This window comes from Canis aureus, chromosome 5 (genome assembly GCF_053574225.1).
Source record: "Canis aureus isolate CA01 chromosome 5, VMU_Caureus_v.1.0, whole genome shotgun sequence".
NCBI lineage: Eukaryota > Metazoa > Chordata > Mammalia > Carnivora > Canidae > Canis > Canis aureus.
Genome location: NC_135615.1, coordinates 44,823,686 through 44,840,743, shown reverse-complemented (window position 1 = coordinate 44,840,743; position 17,058 = coordinate 44,823,686). Strand labels below are relative to the sequence as shown.

The 17,058-nt window shown below is 39.5% G+C and overlaps 1 protein-coding gene across 15 annotated transcripts in view; it reads left to right on the top strand.

Moving 5' to 3' along the window:
- Positions 1-17,058, top strand: part of LOC144314109 (uncharacterized) — a 102,944-nt gene that overhangs the window by 8,886 nt on the left and 77,000 nt on the right. For 4 of the 15 annotated variants that reach the window (XR_013379784.1, XR_013379779.1, XR_013379780.1 and 1 more), the window contains exon 1: positions 10,120-10,360. The exons of 10 other annotated variants lie outside the window; for them this stretch is intronic. Coding sequence is in view for 1 of the 5 variants with exons in the window: in XM_077897867.1 (XP_077753993.1) it covers positions 10,049-10,069 (21 nt within the window). In the remaining 4 variants the exon portion in view is untranslated. One more of the 15 variants, XM_077897867.1, reaches the window with a different exon arrangement.

Sequence of the window (17,058 nt, the reverse complement as noted above, 5' to 3'; positions counted from 1 at the left end):
TCTTTCTTTCTTTCTTTCTTTCTTTCTTTCTTTCTTTCTTTCTTTCTTTCTTTCTTTCTTTCTTTCTTCTTCAAACCTGGGTAATGGTTTATCAATTTTGTTTATCTTTTCAAAGAACTAGCTATTTCATTATTTCCTCTGTGATTTTTTTAAGGTTTTATTTATTTATTATTTATATGTAGTTTGCTGTTTTGGAATAGAATACTCTTAAGTCCATCTGGTATAACATGTCATTTAAAACCATTGTTTCCTTATTGATTTTTTTGTCTGGATGATCTATCCATTTAAGTGGGGTTTTAAAGTCCCCTACTATTATTTTATCACTGTCCATTTTTGCCTTTGTGTCTGTTAATATTTGCTTTATGTGTTAGGTGCCCCTGTGTTGGGTGCGTAGATGTTTTTAAGTGTTATATCCTCTAGTTGGATTGATCCTTTTATCTTTTGTAACACCATTCTTTGTCTTTAGTTACAGCATGTGTGTTACAGTGTTTTAGCCTGATGTAAGTATTACTCCAGCTTTCTTTTTGTTTCTAATTGTATGGAATATCTTTTTCTCTCTTCACTTTAAGTCTTTGTGTGTCTAGATCTGAAGTGAGCCTCTTGTAGGCAGCCTGTAAGTGGGTCTTGTTTGTTTGTTTTTTTTTATCCATTTTCCTCCTTATGTCTTTTTTTTTTCTGAGATTTTATTTGAGAGAGAGAGAGAGAGAACGAGCAGTGGGGAGGGGCTGAGGGAGAGAGAGAGAGAGAAGCAGACTCCCTGCTGAGCAGGAAGCCTGATGCCGGGCTCCATGCTAGGACCCAGAGATCATGACCTGAGCTGAAGGCAGACACCCGACTGAACCACCCAGGCACCCCCATCTTATTTCTTTTCATTGGAGCATTTTGTTCATTTGCATTTAATGTAATTATTGATAGATATGTACTTCTTGCTGTTTTTGTCAATTGTTTTCTGGTTGTTTTTGCTGTTCTCTCTTATCCTCTTGCTTTGTGATTTGGTGATTTTCCTTAGTATTATGTTTGTATTCCTTTATGTTTATTTTTTATGTATCTGTTGTTTTAGGATTTAGTTTTGTGGTTCATATATAACATGAGGTTCATATGTAACATCCTAAGTATTTAGCAGTCTATTTTAAGTTGATGGTCATTTAAGCTCAAACCCATTTAGGTTCATTTTAAAAACACTACAGTCCCCCCATCCCCAACATTTTATGTTTTTGATGTTATATTTTACATATTATTATTTTGTGTATCCTTTAATTATTTTAGGTCTTGATGATTTTACTACTTTTTTTACTACTTTTGTCTTTTAACCTTCATAACTAGCTATGTAGGTGATTGGCCCATTATCTTTATTATGTGTTTACCTTTACCAGTGTTATTTTTTCTTTCACATATTTTTATTTCTAATTAATGCCTTTTCTTTTTCATTTAAAGAAGTTCCCTTAGTGTTTCTTGTAAGACTGGTTTTGATGTTGATAAACAACATTAGCTTTTGCTTATTTGGGAAACTCCTTTTCTCCTCTTCAGTTCTGAGTGATAACTTTGTCAGGTAAAGTATTCTTGTTATAAATGTTTTCCTTTCAACTCTTTGAATATATTGTGTCACTTCCTAATGGCCTTTGAAATCTGCTGAAAAAAATCAGCTGATAGTCTTTTGAGGGTCCCCTTATACATTACTAGTTGCTTTTGTTGCTGATTTTAAGATTTTGTCTTTAACTGTTTACACTGATTATAATATATTTTGGTGTGGGTCTCTTTGGGTTCATCTTGTTTAGGACACTGTGCTTCCTGAAATGAGATGTCTCTTTCCCTTACCACGTTAGGGAAAATTTCTGTCATTATTTCTCCAAATAGGTTTTCTGCCCCTTTATGTCTGTCTTCCTCTGCGACCTATTATGCAAATATTTCTGTGCTTCCCAGCATGCTGTTGCTGGGAATGTTGTCCCAGAGGTCTCTTAAACTATCCTGTTTTTGATTCTTTTTTCTTTTTGCTTTTCAAATTGGGTGATTTCAATTACCCTGTCTTCCAGGTTCCTGATCCATTTTTGTGGATCATCTCATCTACTGTTGTTTTCTTCTAATATGTTCTTCGTTTCAGTTATTCTTGGGCTCTGATTGATTCTTTTTTATTTATTTATTTATTTTTATTTTGTGTGTGTTTATTGAGTTCTCAGTGTTGTTCATCCATTCTTCTCCTGAGTTTATGAACATTACTTTGAACTTTTTTTCAGGTTTATTGCTTATCTCTCTTTTCTTTAGTTATTTTTCTGAGGTATTGTCTTGTCTTTTGTTTGGAACTTATTCCTCCATGTCTTCCTTTTGCCTAACTGTATGTGTTTCTTTGTAGGTAGATCAGTCATATCTTCCATCTGCATGGCTTTATGCAGAAGTTATCCTGTCAGACCCAGTTGTGCAACCCCATCCCCAATCCATTACTGGAGCAAGGTTCCCTAGTGGTCTCCCCTATTTGAGCTGCAGGTACCCTCCTGGGCTGCACTTGGTGTGGACTCACTGTTGTGCAGGGCTATTCCCCAGATTATGCACCTGCCTATTATTTGCAGAGTCTTGGTTTCCTATTGCCATCTGGGTCTCCCATATGTAAACCCCACTGGTTTTCAAAGCCAAGTGTTATGGGGGCTCCTCTTTCCCAAGCATGTCTCTTGGCTGGGGATCCAGATGTGGGGCTTGGACCTCTTACTCCTTTTTGAATGTTTATATGTTTGTGTTATACCTCCTGCCAGGGCATCACTGTGCAAGGGCTGTGAATCCTGACTAATTCACATGTCTGCCCCTTCCACCCATTCTGATGTGGCTTTCTCTTTGTAGTTGTAGAAGATCTATTCTGGTAGTCTTCAGTTTGTTTTCAGAGATAGTTCTGTATGTAGTTGTGGGTTTTGGTATGTCTGTGGGAGGAGGTGAGCTCAGGATCTTCGTACTTTGCCAACTCGATCCCCCGCTCCTGAATTCAGTTTCTTTGAAAGCTATTGAAAATTTCTGTTTTATCTTCTTTCAGGTTTGGTAAGATATTTTTCATGGAATTTGTTCATTAATGCTGGCAAACTGTTTGGCATAAAGTTTTCGCTAATATAGTCTTACTATCTCTTTGATCTTTAATGAAAATCCCATTTTCATTCCTGATGTTGGTAATTTGTGTCTTCCTTTGTCTTCATTGTTGTAACTGGGAGTTTTCTGTTTTTTCAAAGAAAGAGCTTTTGGGTTTATTAATTTTGTCTTATGTTTGTCTATTTTCTATTTTGTTAATTTCTGTTTCTATTATTTTATACATTCTACTTTGGTTTTACTCTTTTTTGAGCTTTATAAGTAGAACCTTACATCACTGATTTTAGACCTTTCTTTATTCCTTTTTTTTTTTTTGTTTCGTGTTTTTATTTAAATTCCGGTTAGTTAACATATAGTGGAATATTAGTTTCAGAAGTGGAATTAGTGATTCATCACTTACAGAAAACATCCCGTGCTTATCACAAGTACTCTCCTTAATACCCATCACCCATTTAGCCCATACCCCCACCCAGATCTCACCTCCAGTAACCCTCAGTTAAGAGTGGTTTTTGGACTTTTTTTAAAAAAGATTTTATTTATTTATTTATTTATTTATTTATTTATTTATCTGAGAGAGAGTAGGGAGAAGAGCAGAGGAAGAGGAAGAGAGAAGGGGAAAATAATCTTAAGCAGACTCCGTACTGAGCTTGGAGCCCAGCATAGGGCTTGATCTCTTGATCCTGAGATTATGACCTGAGCTGAAACCAGGAGTCTAATGTTTGACTGAGCCGTGTCCCAAGAGTCTGTTTATGGTTTGCCTTTCATGGTCTACCGTTTTCTCCCCAATATTTATCTGTTTTTTTTTTTTCTTAAATTCCACATATGAATGAAATCATAGACTTTTGTCTAACTTGTTCTGCTTAGCATAATACACCATAGCTCTATCCGTGTCATGGCAAATGACAAGATTTCATTCTTTTTTTATGGCTAATATTTCCAGTGTATGCATATATACCACAACTTCTTTATCCATTCATTGCTCAGTGGGCTTTTGGGCTTTTCCCATAATTTGTTGGTAATGCTGCTACAAACATCGGGGTACATGTGTCCCTTCAAATCAGTATCTTTGTATTTTTTGAGTAAGTACCTAGTAGTGCAATTGCTAGGCTGTAGGGTAGCTCTATTTTCAACTTTTTGAGGAACCTCCAAACTGTTTTACAGAGTAGCTGCACCAGTTTGCATTCCCACCAACAGTGTTCCCCTTTCTCTGCATCTTCACCAACACCTGTTTTCCTGAGTTGTTCATTTTAGCCATTCTTACAGGTGTGAGATGCTATTTCATTGTAATTTTGATGTGCATTTCCCTGATGATGAGTGATGTTGAGCATCTTTTCATGTGTCTGTTAGCTGTATATCTTCTCTGGAGAAATGTCTGTTCATGTCTTCTGCCCATTTCTTTACAGGATTACGTGTTTCAGGGTGTTGAGTTTGATAAGTTCTGTATAGGTTTTGTATACTAACCCATTTTTAAAAAGTTTTCTTAGTTTCATTGATTGTTCCTTTGCTGTGCAGAAGCTTTTTATCTTGATGAAGTCCCAATAATTCATCTTTGCTTTTGTTTCCCTTGCCTCAAGGGACCAGTCTAGAAAAAAGTTGTCATGGCCCATGTCAAAAAAATTACTGCCTTCTACTCTCTTTTAGGATTTTGAATAGTTTTAGGGCTCACATTTTGGTCTTGAATTCATTTTGAATTTATTTTTGTTTGGTGTAAGAAAGTGGTCCAGTTTCATTCTTCTGCATTTTGCTGTCCAGTTTTCCCTACACCGTTTGTTGAAGAGACTGTCTTTTTCCCATTAGGTATTCTTTCCTGATTTGTCAAAGATTAGTTGACCATATAATTGTGGGTCCATTTCTGGAATTTCCATTCTGTTCCATTGATCAATGCGTCTGTTTTTGTGCTGCTACCACACTGTCTTAATGACTACAGCTTTGTGATAAAACTTGAAGTCCAGAATGGTGATACCTCCAGCTTTGCTTTTCTTTTTCAAGACTGCTTTGGCTGTTCAGGGTCTTTTGTGATTCTGTACAAATTTTAGGATTGTTCTAGTTCTGTGAAAAATGTTGATGGTAGTTTGATAGGGATTACTTGAAATGTGTGGATTGTTTTGGGTAGTATAGACATTTTAACAATATTCTTCAATCAATGAGCATAGAATATTTTTCCATTTCTTTGTGTCCTCTTCTACTTCTTTTATAAAAGCTATATAGTTTTCAGAGTACAGATCCTTTGCCTCTTTGATTAGGCTTATTCCTAGGTATCTTATGGTTTTTGATGCAATTTTAAGTGGAATCAATGCCTTTATTTCTCTTTCTGCTGCTTCATTATTGGTGTATGGAAATGCGGGATTTCTGTATGTTGATTTTCTATCCTGCTACTTTACCGAATTTATGTATCAGTGCTAGCAATTTTTTGGTCAAGTGTTTCAGATTTTCTGTATAGAGTATCATGTCATCTGCAAATAGTGAAGAGTTGGGACTTCTTCCTTGCCAATTTGGGTGCCTAGTACTTCTTTTTGCTGTCTGATTGCCAAGGTTAGGACTAACAGTACTGTGTTAAATAACAATGGTGAGAGTGGACGTCCCTGTCTTGTTCCTGATTGTAGAGGAAAAATCTTATTCCCCATTGAGAATGATATTAGCTGTGGATTTTTCACATATGGCCTTTATGATGTTGAGATATGTTCCCTGTATCTCTACTTTTTTTGAGGGTTTTTATCAAGAATGGATACTGTACTTTGTCCTATGCTTTTTCTGCATCTTTTGAGAGGATCATAGGGTTCTTATTCTTTCTTTTATTAATGTGATGGATCACATTGACTGATTTGCAAATATTGAACCCTCCCTTGTAGCCCAAGGATAAATACCACTTGACTGTGGTGAATGATAATTTTAATGTACTGTTGGATTCAATTTGGTAGTATTTTGTTGAGAATTTTTTGCATCCATGGTCATCAGGGATATTGGCCTATAATTCACCTTTTGAGTGGGGTCTTTGGTTTTGGAATGTAGGTAATGCTGATCTTGTAGAATGAGTTTGGAAGTTTTCCTTCCATTTCTGTTTTTTGGAACCATTTGGGAAGAACAGGTATTAACTCTTACTGAAATGTCTGGTAGAGTTCCCCTGGGAAGCCATCTGACCCAGGACTTCTGTTTGTTGGGAGGCTTTTGATTACCGATTCAGTTCCTTTGCAGGTTATAGATCTGTTCAAGTTTTCTGTTTCTTCTAGTTTCAGTTTTGGTAGTTGATATGTTTCTAGGAATTTATGTATTTCTCCCAGATTGCCCAATTTGTTGACATATAATTTTTTCATAATATTCTTCTAAAATTGTTTTTATATCCTTGGTGTTGGTGATCTCTCCTCTTTCATTCATGATTTTATTAATTTGGGTCCTTTCTCTTTTCTTTTTGATAAGTCTGACTAGAGGGTTATCAATTGTATTGATTCTTTCGAAGAACCACTCCTGGTTTCATTGATCTGTTCTACCAATTTTTGTTGGTTCCTGTATCTTTTATTTATGCTCTAATTTATATTATTTCCCTTCTTCTCCTCACTTTATTTATTTATTATTTCCCTTCTCCTGGTTGTTCTTTTAGTTTCTTTAGGTATAGGGTTAGAATGTGCATTTGAGATTTTTCTTGCTTCTTGAGGTAGGTCTGTATTCCTATATACTTCTCCCTTAAAACCACCTTTGCTGCATCCCAAAGGTTTTGGACTGTCCTGTTTTCATTATTATTTGTTTCCATGTATTTTTAAAATTTCTTTTCTTTTCTTTTCTTTTTTTCTTTTCTTTTCTTTTCTTTTCTTTTCTTTTCTCTTCTCTTCTCTTCTTTTCTTTTTTCTTTTCTCTTTTCTTTTCTTTTCTTCTTTTCTTCTTTTCTTTTCCTTTTCTCTTTCTTTCTTTCTTTCTTTCTTTCTTTCTTTCTTTCTTTCTTTCTTTCTTTTTCTTTTCTTCTTTCTTTCTTCCTTCATATTTTATTTATTCATGAGAGACAGAGAGAGAGAGAGAAAGAGAGGCAGAGACACAGGCAGAGGCAGGCTCCATGCAGGGAGTCCAATGCGAGACCTGATCCCTGGACTCCAGGATCACACCCTGGGCTGAAGGCAGGCACTAAACCGCTGAGCCACCCAGGGGTCCCCAAAATTTCTTCTTTAATTTTCTGGTTGACCCATTCGTTCTTTAGTAGGATGTTCTTTAACCTCCATGTATGTGTGGTCTTTTTTTCCTTTTTTTTTTTTTTTTGTGGTTGACTTCAAGTTTCATAGCATTGTCATCAGAAAATATGCACAGTATAATCTTCTTTTTGTATTTGTTGAGGTCTGATACTGTGACCCATTATGTAATCTATTCTAGAGAATGCACTCAAGAATATGGATTCTGCTACTTTAGGTTGAAATGTTCTGAATATGTCTGTTAAGTCCATCTGGTCCGCTGTGTCATTCAAAGCCATTGTTTCCTTGTCGATTTTCTGACTAGATGATCTGTCCATTGCTATAAATGGGGTATTTAAGTTCTTTACTATTGTTGTTTTATTACCAATGAGTTCCTTTGTTACTGTTTTATATATTTGGGTGCTTCCAAGTTGGGTGCATAAATATTTACAATTGTTAGATCTTCTTGTTGGATAGATCACTGTGTAATGATATAGTGCTGTTCTTAATCTCTTATTACAGTCTGTGGTTTAATGTCTAGTTTGTCTGATATAAGTATAGCTACTCCAGCTTTATTTTGATGTCCATTAGCATGATAAATTGTTCTCCACCCTCTCACTTCCAATCTGCCAGTGTCTTTAGGTCTAAAATGAGTCTCTTGTAGGCAGCATATCGATAGATCTTGTTTTAGCACTTAGTCCATTTACATGTAGAGTGATGATTAATAGATAAGAATTTAGTGCTGTTGTATTACTTGTTAAGTAGTTATTTCTAAAGATTTTCTCTGTTCCTTTCTAGTATTTGCTGCATTTGGTCTTTCTTTCCCACTCGAAGGGTCCTCTTTAATAGTTCTTGCAAGACTGGTTTAGCAGACACGAACTCCTTTAGTTTTGTCTGGGGAGCTCATTTTCTCTCCTATTTATGATAGCCTTGCTGGATAGAGTGTTGTTGGTTGCATATTTTTCCCATGCAGTACTTTGAGTATATCATGCCACTTTCTTTTGGCCTGTCAAGTTTCTTTGGAGAAATTTGTTCCTAACCTTATTTGTCTTTCCTTGTAAGTTAGAGATTTCTTTTCCCTTGCTGCTTTTAGAATTTTTTCCTTATCTCTATATTTTGCAAATTTTACTGTGATATGTCTTGGTGTTGGCCTGCCTTTCTTGATTTTGACGATAGTTCTCTGTGCCTCCTGGATTTGGATATGTGTTTTCTTTTCCATATTAGGGAAAATTTTCAGCTATAATTTCCTCAAGCTGCCCCTCTTCCCTTCTCTTTTTCTTCTGGGACTCCTATGATATGAATATTATGCTTTTATGAGGTCACTGAGTTCCTTACGTCTACATTTGTGATCCAATATTTTTCTTTTCCTCTTCATTATTTTCTATAATTTTATCACTGTATCATTTATTCAGTCCTCTGCTTCTTCCATTCTTGTGGTCATCATATTCAGTTGGTTTCGCATCTGAGTTACAGCATTTTTTTTCTTTTAATTTTGGCCTGACTAGTTTTTAGGTCTTTTACTTCTGTGGTAAGAGACTCCCTAGTGTCTTCTATACTTTTCTACTTTTCTAAGCCCAACTAGTGTCCTTATGATTATTGTTTTAATTCTGGATCATAAATAAATAAATAAATAAATAAATAAATAAATAAATAAATAAATAAATAAATTCTGGATCAACCATAGTTTTTTATATCTGTTTCAATTAGATCCCTGGCCATGACCTTTTCTTTCTTTGGGATGAATTCCTTCATGTTGGCATTTTGTGTAGGTCTTTCTCATCTTCTCTGTGTTAGGAAAGCCTGTTATGTTTCCTGCTCCTGAGAGTAATGGCTTTTTAAGAAAAGGTCATAAACTGTCCAGGGCCTGCCAATTCAGGAAGTGTTTCTGATGTATGCTCTGTGCACTCTACTGCTATGTTTTGGCTGTTGTTTCCCTCTGATCAGCAGCCCTCTGCAGAGTTTTTCCTTGCCTGCAGTGGGGAGTGTTTGTACCTTGGCCAGAGTGTGGTGAGTTTTAACTAGGTGTGCTCTGGTCTCCTTGTTCAAAGAGACCTGATGCTACTGCTCCCAGAGCTGAAGCTTTGCAGCACTCTATGGTCAGTAGATTTGGTGCATGTGGTGGGTTTGTGCTGGTCTTCTGGGGGAGGGGCCTGCTGCTCTGGTTCTCATGCACACTTGTCCTATTAAAGAAGCACATGCAGAATACAGGGGGAGGGTAAACCGCTTGGTATAAGTGGTTTATGCCTCCCTCCACTGTTGGTGTTTCGCTGCACCACAGGAGGGTAGGGAGGGAAATGACACCGGTCCTCTCCCTTCTCCCTGAAAAATGGAGTTCGTGCCCATCACTGTTCAGGAAGCTCTCACAAGAGAGTGAACAATCTCCCCTCATGTGTCCCAGGTCTCCCTCAGATCCCTGCCTTTACCCTGTCTGTGTCTGGTTTGTCTGCTGCCCTGCAGCATGGTATACCTGTGTTCTATCCCAGGGAGGCTGGCTGAGTTTTAAAACTCCAAACTTTAAGGACCTGGCATGTGACAGACCTACAGTGGTCCTCAGTGGGAGGGTCTCACTGTTCTGGGCCTGGTGCAGGTTTTTCCCAGAAGGACAGTCACACCAAATCATAGGAGCTTGGAATTTGGAGGAATCTTGATAGGTGTCTTTGTGCCTGTGCGCCTGAGGGACAGGAGAAGGTAATGGCACCCAACGGCCCTTTTGTCCGTGGTAAGGCAATACCACCTCTTCCAAATGTGCTCCAAGAAGGGGACCATTTATCCCAGTGTGTCCTAGGGGATCCTCAGATTGTGCTGTCCACTACTGGACTCTCTGCCCTCCTTTACAGGCGCGCTGCAGGGTCCGCTAGGCTCCACATCAACCATGGCACTGACCTCTAAAATTCTACTCTTCGCTCCACATCAACCATGGCACTGACCTCTAAAATTCTACTCTTCGAGTTCTTCTGGTTGTCAAAACTCAAAATACTCAACCTGGAGGAGGGGCAAGATGGCGGAAGAATAGGGTCCCCAAATCACCTGTCCCCACCAAATTACCTAGATAACCTTCAAATCAACCTGAAAATCTACGAATTCGGCCTGAGATTTAAAGAGAGAACAGCTGGATTGCTACAGTGAGAAGAGTTTGCGCTTCTATCAAGGTAGGAAGACGGGGGTCGGGGGGGGGTCAGAAATAAAGAAACAAAAGGCATCCAAGGGGGAGGGGCCCCTCGAGGAGTTGGGCTAAGGGCAGGGCGAGTGCCCCCAGGACAGGAGAGCCCCGTCCCAGAGAAGCAGGAGCTTCACCAATCTTCCTGGGCGGAAAGACTCTCTCGCAGGTAGAGCAGGACCCCAGGAGGGCGGGGATGCCCTCAGGCTCCCTGGGACACTAACAGAGCAAATGCATACCGGGGAGAGTGCACCGAGCTCCCTAAAGGGCTGCAGCGCGCACACGTATTACCTGGGAGCAGCTTGGAGGGGCTCGGGTGGCGGCGGCTCCGCAGAGAGGGGCTGCGCGTCCCGGGAGCAGCTCGGAGGTGGCTCCGGCAGAGGAAGAGGCTCCGTGCGGAGGGGGCTGCGCGGCTCCGGGAGCAGCTCACGGAGAGGCGGCTGCGCGGCAGAGAGCGCGAATCCAACAGCGCAGGCTCAGGAGCACTGGGCGCTGGGACACGGCCCAGGACCCGGCCTCCCCCCGGGACAGGCAGAGGCCGGGAGGGCCCAGGACAGCAAGGCGCTCCTGCCCCGAGCTGAGCAGATCAGAGGCCCGCCCCGGAGCATCCAGGCCCTGCAGACGGAGAGCTCCATTACTGCGGGAGCTGAATCCAGGGCTCCAGAACTGGACGCCGCCACTGTGGTTGTTCCTCCTGGGGCCTCACGGGGTAAACAACCCCCACTGAGCCCTGCACCAGGCAGGGGGCAGAGCAGCGCCCCCAAGTGCTCACACCTGAGAATCAGCACAACAGGCCCCTCCCCCAGAAGACCAGCTAGAGGGACAAGTTCCAGGGGAAGTCAAGGGACTTAAAGTATACAGAAACAGAAGATACTCCTCCGTGTTTTTTTTTTTTTTTTTTTGATTTGTTTGCTTCCCCCACCCTTTTTTTCCTTTCTTTCTTTTTCTTCCTCTTTTCCCTGTCTTTTTTCTTCATTTTTTCTTTTTTCTTTTTCTCTTTTCTTTCCTTCTTTCTCTCCTGTCTTTTTCTCCTTTTCCCAATACAACTTGTTTTTGGCCACTCTGCACTGATGACTAGAAGGAAAATCTCACCTTAAAAGAAAGAATCAGAAACAGTCCTCTCTCCCACAGAGTTACAAAATCTGGATTACAATTCAATGTCAGAAAGCCAATTCAGAAGCACTATTATACAGCTACTGGTGGCTCTAGAAAAAAGTATAAAGGACTCAAGAGACTTCATGACTGCAGAATTTAGAGCTAATCAGGCAGAAATTAAAAATCAATTGAATGAGATGCAATCCAAACTAGAAGTCCTAACGATGAGGGTTAACGGGGTGGAAGAACGAGTGAGTGACATAGAAGACAAGTTGATAGCAAAGAGGGAAACTGAGGAAAAAAGAGACAAACAATTAAAAGACCATGAAGATAGATTAAAGGAAATAAAGGACAGCCTGAGGAAGAAAAACCTACGTTTAATTGGAGTTCCCGAGGGCGCCGAAAGGGTCAGAGGGCCAGAATATGTATTTGAACAAATCATAGCTGAAAACTTTCCTAATCTGGGAAGGGAAACAGGCATTCAGATCCAGGAAATAGAGAGATTCCCCCCCTCCCCAAGTCAATAAAAACCGTTCAACACCTCGACATTTAATAGTGAAGCTTGCAAATTCCAAAGATAAAGAGAAGATCCTTAAAGCAGCAAGAGACAAGAAATCCCTGACTTTTATGGGGAGCAGTATTAGGGTAACAGCAGACCTCTCCACAGAGACCTGGCAGGCCAGAAAGGGCTGGCAGGATATATTCAGGGTCCTAAATGAGAAGAACATGCAACCAAGAAGACTTTATCCAGCAAGGCTCTCATTCAAAATGGAAGGAGAGGTAAAGAGCTTCCAAGACAGGCAGCAACTGAAAGAATATGTGACCTCCAAACCAGCTCTGCAAGAAATTTTAAGGGGGACTCTTAAAATTCCCCTTAAGAAGAAGTTCAGTGGCACAATCCACAAAAACAAGGACTGAATAGATATCATGATGACATTAAACTCATATCTCTCAATAGTAACTCTGAACGTGAATGGGCTGAATGACCCCATCAAAAGGCGCAGGGTTTCAGACTGGATAAAAAAGCAGGACCCATCTATTTGCTGTCTACAAGAGACTCATTTTAGACAGAAGGACACCTACAGCCTGAAAATAAAAGATTGGAGAACCATTCACCATTCAAATGGTCCTCAAAAGAAAGCAGGGGTAGCCATCCTTATATAAGATAAACTAAAATTTACCCCGAAGACTGTAGTGAGAGATGAAGAGGGACACTATATCATACTTAAAGGATCTATCCAACAAGAGGACTTAACAATCTTCAATATATATGCCCCGAATGTGGGAGCTGCCAAATATTTAAACCAATTAATAACCAAAGTGAAGAAATATTTAGATAATAATACACTTATACTTGGTGACTTCAATCTAGCTCTTTCTACCCTCGATAGGTCCTCTAAGCACAACATCTCCAAAGAAACGAGAGCTTTAAATGATACACTGGACCAGATGGATTTCACAGATATCTACAGAACTTTACATCCAAACTCAACTGAATACACATTCTTCTCAAGTGCACATGGAACTTTCTCCAGAATAGACCACATACTGGGTCACAAATCGGGTCTGAACCGATACCAAAAGATTGGGATCGTCCCCTGCATATTCTCAGACCATAATGCCTTGAAATTAGAACTAAATCACAACAAGAAGTTTGGAAGGACCTCAAACACGTGGAGGTTAAGGACCATCCTACTAAAAGATGAAAGGTCAACCAGGAAATTAAGGAAGAATTAGAAAGATTCATGGAAACTAATGAGAATGAAGATACAACCGTTCAAAATCTTTGGGATGCAGCAAAAGCAGTCCTAAGGGGGAAATACATCGCAATACAAGCATCCATTCAAAAACTGGAAAGAACTCAAATACAAAAGCTAACCTTCCACATAAAGGAGCTAGAGAAAAACAGCAAATAGATCCTACACCCAGCAGAAGAAGAGAGTTAATAAAGATTCGAGCAGAACTCAATGAAATCGAGACCAGAAGAACTGTGGAACAGATCAACAGAACCAGGAGTTGGTTCTTTGAAAGAATTAATAAGATAGATAAACCATTAGCCAGCCTTATTAAAAAGAAGAGAGAGAAGACTCAAATTAATAAAATCATGAATGAGAAAGGAGAGATCACTAGCAACACCAAGGAAATACAAACGATTTTAAAAACATATTATGAACAGCTATACGCCAATAAATTAGGCAATCTAGAAGAAATGGACGCATTCCTGGAAAGCCACAAACTACCAAAACTGGAACAGGAAGAAATAGAAAACCTGAACAGGCCAATAACCAGGAAGGAAATTGAAGCAGTCATCAAAAACCTCCCAAGACACAAAAGTCCAGGGCCAGATGGCTTCCCAGGGGTATTCTATCAAACGTTTAAAGAAGAAACCATACCTATTCTCCTAAAGCTGTTTGGAAGATAGAAAGAGATGGAGTACTTCTAAATTCGTTCTATGAGGCCAGCATCACCTTAATTCCAAAACCAAAGACCCCACCAAAAAGAAGAATTATAGACCAATATCCCTGATGAACATGGATGCAAAAATTCTCAACAAGATACTAGCCAATAGGATCCAACAGTACATTACGAAAATTATTCACCATGACCAAGTAGTATTTATCCCCGGGACACCAGGCTGGTTCAACACTCATAAGACAATCAATGTGATTCATCATATCCGCAAGAGAAAAACCAAGAACCATATGATCCTCTCATTAGATGCAGAGAAAGCATTTGACAAAATACAGCATCCATTCCTGATCAAAACTCTTCAGAGTGTCGGGATAGAGGGAACATTCCTCAACATCTTAAAAGCCATCTACGAAAAGCCCACAGCAAATATCATTCTCAATGGGGAAGCACTGGGAGCCTTTCCCCTAAGATCAGGAACAAGACAGGGATGTCCACTCTCACCACTGCTATTCAACATAATACTGGAAGTCCTAGCCTCAGCAATCAGACAACAAAAAGACATTAAAGGCATTCAAATTGGCAAAGAAGAAGTCAAACTCTCCCTCTTCGCCGATGACATGATACTCTACATAGAAAATCCAAAAGCCTCCACCCCAAGATTGCTAGAACTCATATAGCAATTTGGTAGCGTGGCAGGATACAAAATCAATGCCCAGAAATCAATGGCATTTCTATACACTAACAATGAGACTGAGGAAAGAGAAATTAAGGAGTCAATCCCATTTACAATTGCACCCAAAAGCATAAGATACCTAGGAATAAACCTAACCAAAGAGGTAAAGGATCCATACCCTCAAAACTATAGAACACTTCTGAAAGAAATTGAGGAAGACACAAAGAGATGGAAAAATATTCCATGCTCATGGATTGGCAGAATTAATATTGTGAAAATGTCAATGTTACCCAGGGCAATTTACACGTTTAATGCAATCCCTATCAAAGTACCATGGACTTTCTTCAGAGAGTTAGAACAAATTATTTTAAGATTTGTGCGGAATCAGGAAAGATCCCGAATAGCCAGGGGAATTTTAAGAAAGAAAACCATATCTGGGGCATCACAATGCCAGATTTCAGGTTGTACTACAAAGCTGTGGTCATCAAGACAGTGTGGTACTGGCACAAAAACAGACACATAGATCAATGGAACAGAATAGAGAACCCAGAAGTGGACCCTCAACTTTATGGTCAAGTAATATTCGATAAAGGAGGAAAGACTATCCATTGGAAGAAAGACAGTCTCTTCAATAAATGGTGCTGGGAAAATTGGACATCCACATGCAGAAGAATGAAACTACACCACTTTCTTTCGCCTTACACGAAGATAAACTCAAAATGGATGAAAGATCTAAACATGAGACAAGATTCCATCAAAATCCTAGAGGAGAACACAGGCAACACCCTTTTTGATCTCAGCCACAGTAACTTCTTGCAAGATACATCCACGAAGGCAAAAGAAACAAAAGCAAAAATGAACTATTGGGACTTCATCGAGATAAGAAGCTTTTGCACAGCAAAGGATACAGTCAACAAAACTAAAAGACAACCTACAGAATGGGAGAAGATATTTGCAAATGATGTATCAGATAAAGGACTAGTTTCCAAGATCTATAAAGAACTCATTAAACTCAACACCAAAGAAACAAACAATCCAATCATGAAATGGGCAAAAGACATGAAGAGAAATCTCACAGAGGAAGACATAGACATGGCCAACATGCACATGAGAAAATGCTCTGCATCACTTGCCATCAGGGAAATACAAATCAAAACCACAATGAGATACCACCTCACACTAGTGAGAATGGGGAAAATTAACAAGGCAGGAAACCACAAATGTTGGAGAGGATGCGGTGAAAAGGGAACCCTCTTACACTGTTGGTGGGAATGTGAACGGTGCAGCCACTCTGGAAAACTGTGGAGGTTCCTCAAAGAGTTAAAATAGACCTGACCTACGACCCAGCAATTGCACTGTTGGGGATTTACCCCAAAGATACAGATGCAATGAAACCCCGGGACACCTGCACCCCGATGTTTCTAGCAGCAATGTCCACAATAGCCAAACTGTGGAAGGAGCCTCGGTGTCCATCGAAAGATGAATGGATAAAGAAGATGTGGTCTATGTATACAATGGAATATTACTCAGCCATTAGAAACGACAAATACCCACCATTTGCTTCAACGTGGATGGAACTGGAGGGTATTATGCTGAGTGAAGTAAGTCAATTGGAGAAGGACAAACATCATATGTTCTCATTCATTTGGGGAATATAAATAATAGTGAAAGGGAATATAAGGGAAGGGAGAATAAATGTGCGGGAAATATCAGAAAGGGAGACACAATATAAAGACTCCTAACTCTGGGAAGTGAACTAGGGGTGGTGGAAGGGGAGGAGGGCGGGGGGTGGGGGTGAATGGGTGACGGGCACTGAGGGGGGCACTTGGTGGGATGAGCACTGGGTATTATTCTGTATGTTGGTAAATTGAACAGCAATAAAAAATAAATTTATTATAAAAAACCCAAAATATTCAACCCTTCTCATTTTTCCAGTGAATGGCTTTGGGGAAATTTTTCCTTGTGTGATCCCTGTGCACTTCTTTGTCTCTCTTGCCTCTGGGTGATTAGTGCTCCCTCCCCTCTACAACACCCATATCCTTTTCTTCCCCAAATCACATCTCTGCACCTGCTATCTTGACAGTGTGGCCTCTTCTCTCCACCTACTTGGGCTGTTTGTTCTGTCAGTCCTCAGATTGATTTCTTAGGTTTTCATAATGATTCAATAATTAGCTATGTTTGAGTGATAAGACAAGCCTGGGGTCCCACTACTACTCTGCCATTTTAGCTCTGTCCAGTTTTTTCTGATATAAGCTTCTGAAGTTATAACTTTCTTTCAAAACATTATTCTGGATCATTCAGGAATTTTAATGTGTTGTAATTTCATTATCATTCAGTACAAAATGTATTTAAATTTCCCCTTATAATTTCTTTTTTGATCTATGGATTATTTAGAGGTGTGTTTTGATTTTCAAATATTTGGGGCTTTCTTTTTTTAAGATTTATTTATTAATCCATGAGAGAGATAGACTGAGAGAGAGAGGCAGATACACAAGCAGAGGGAGAAGCAG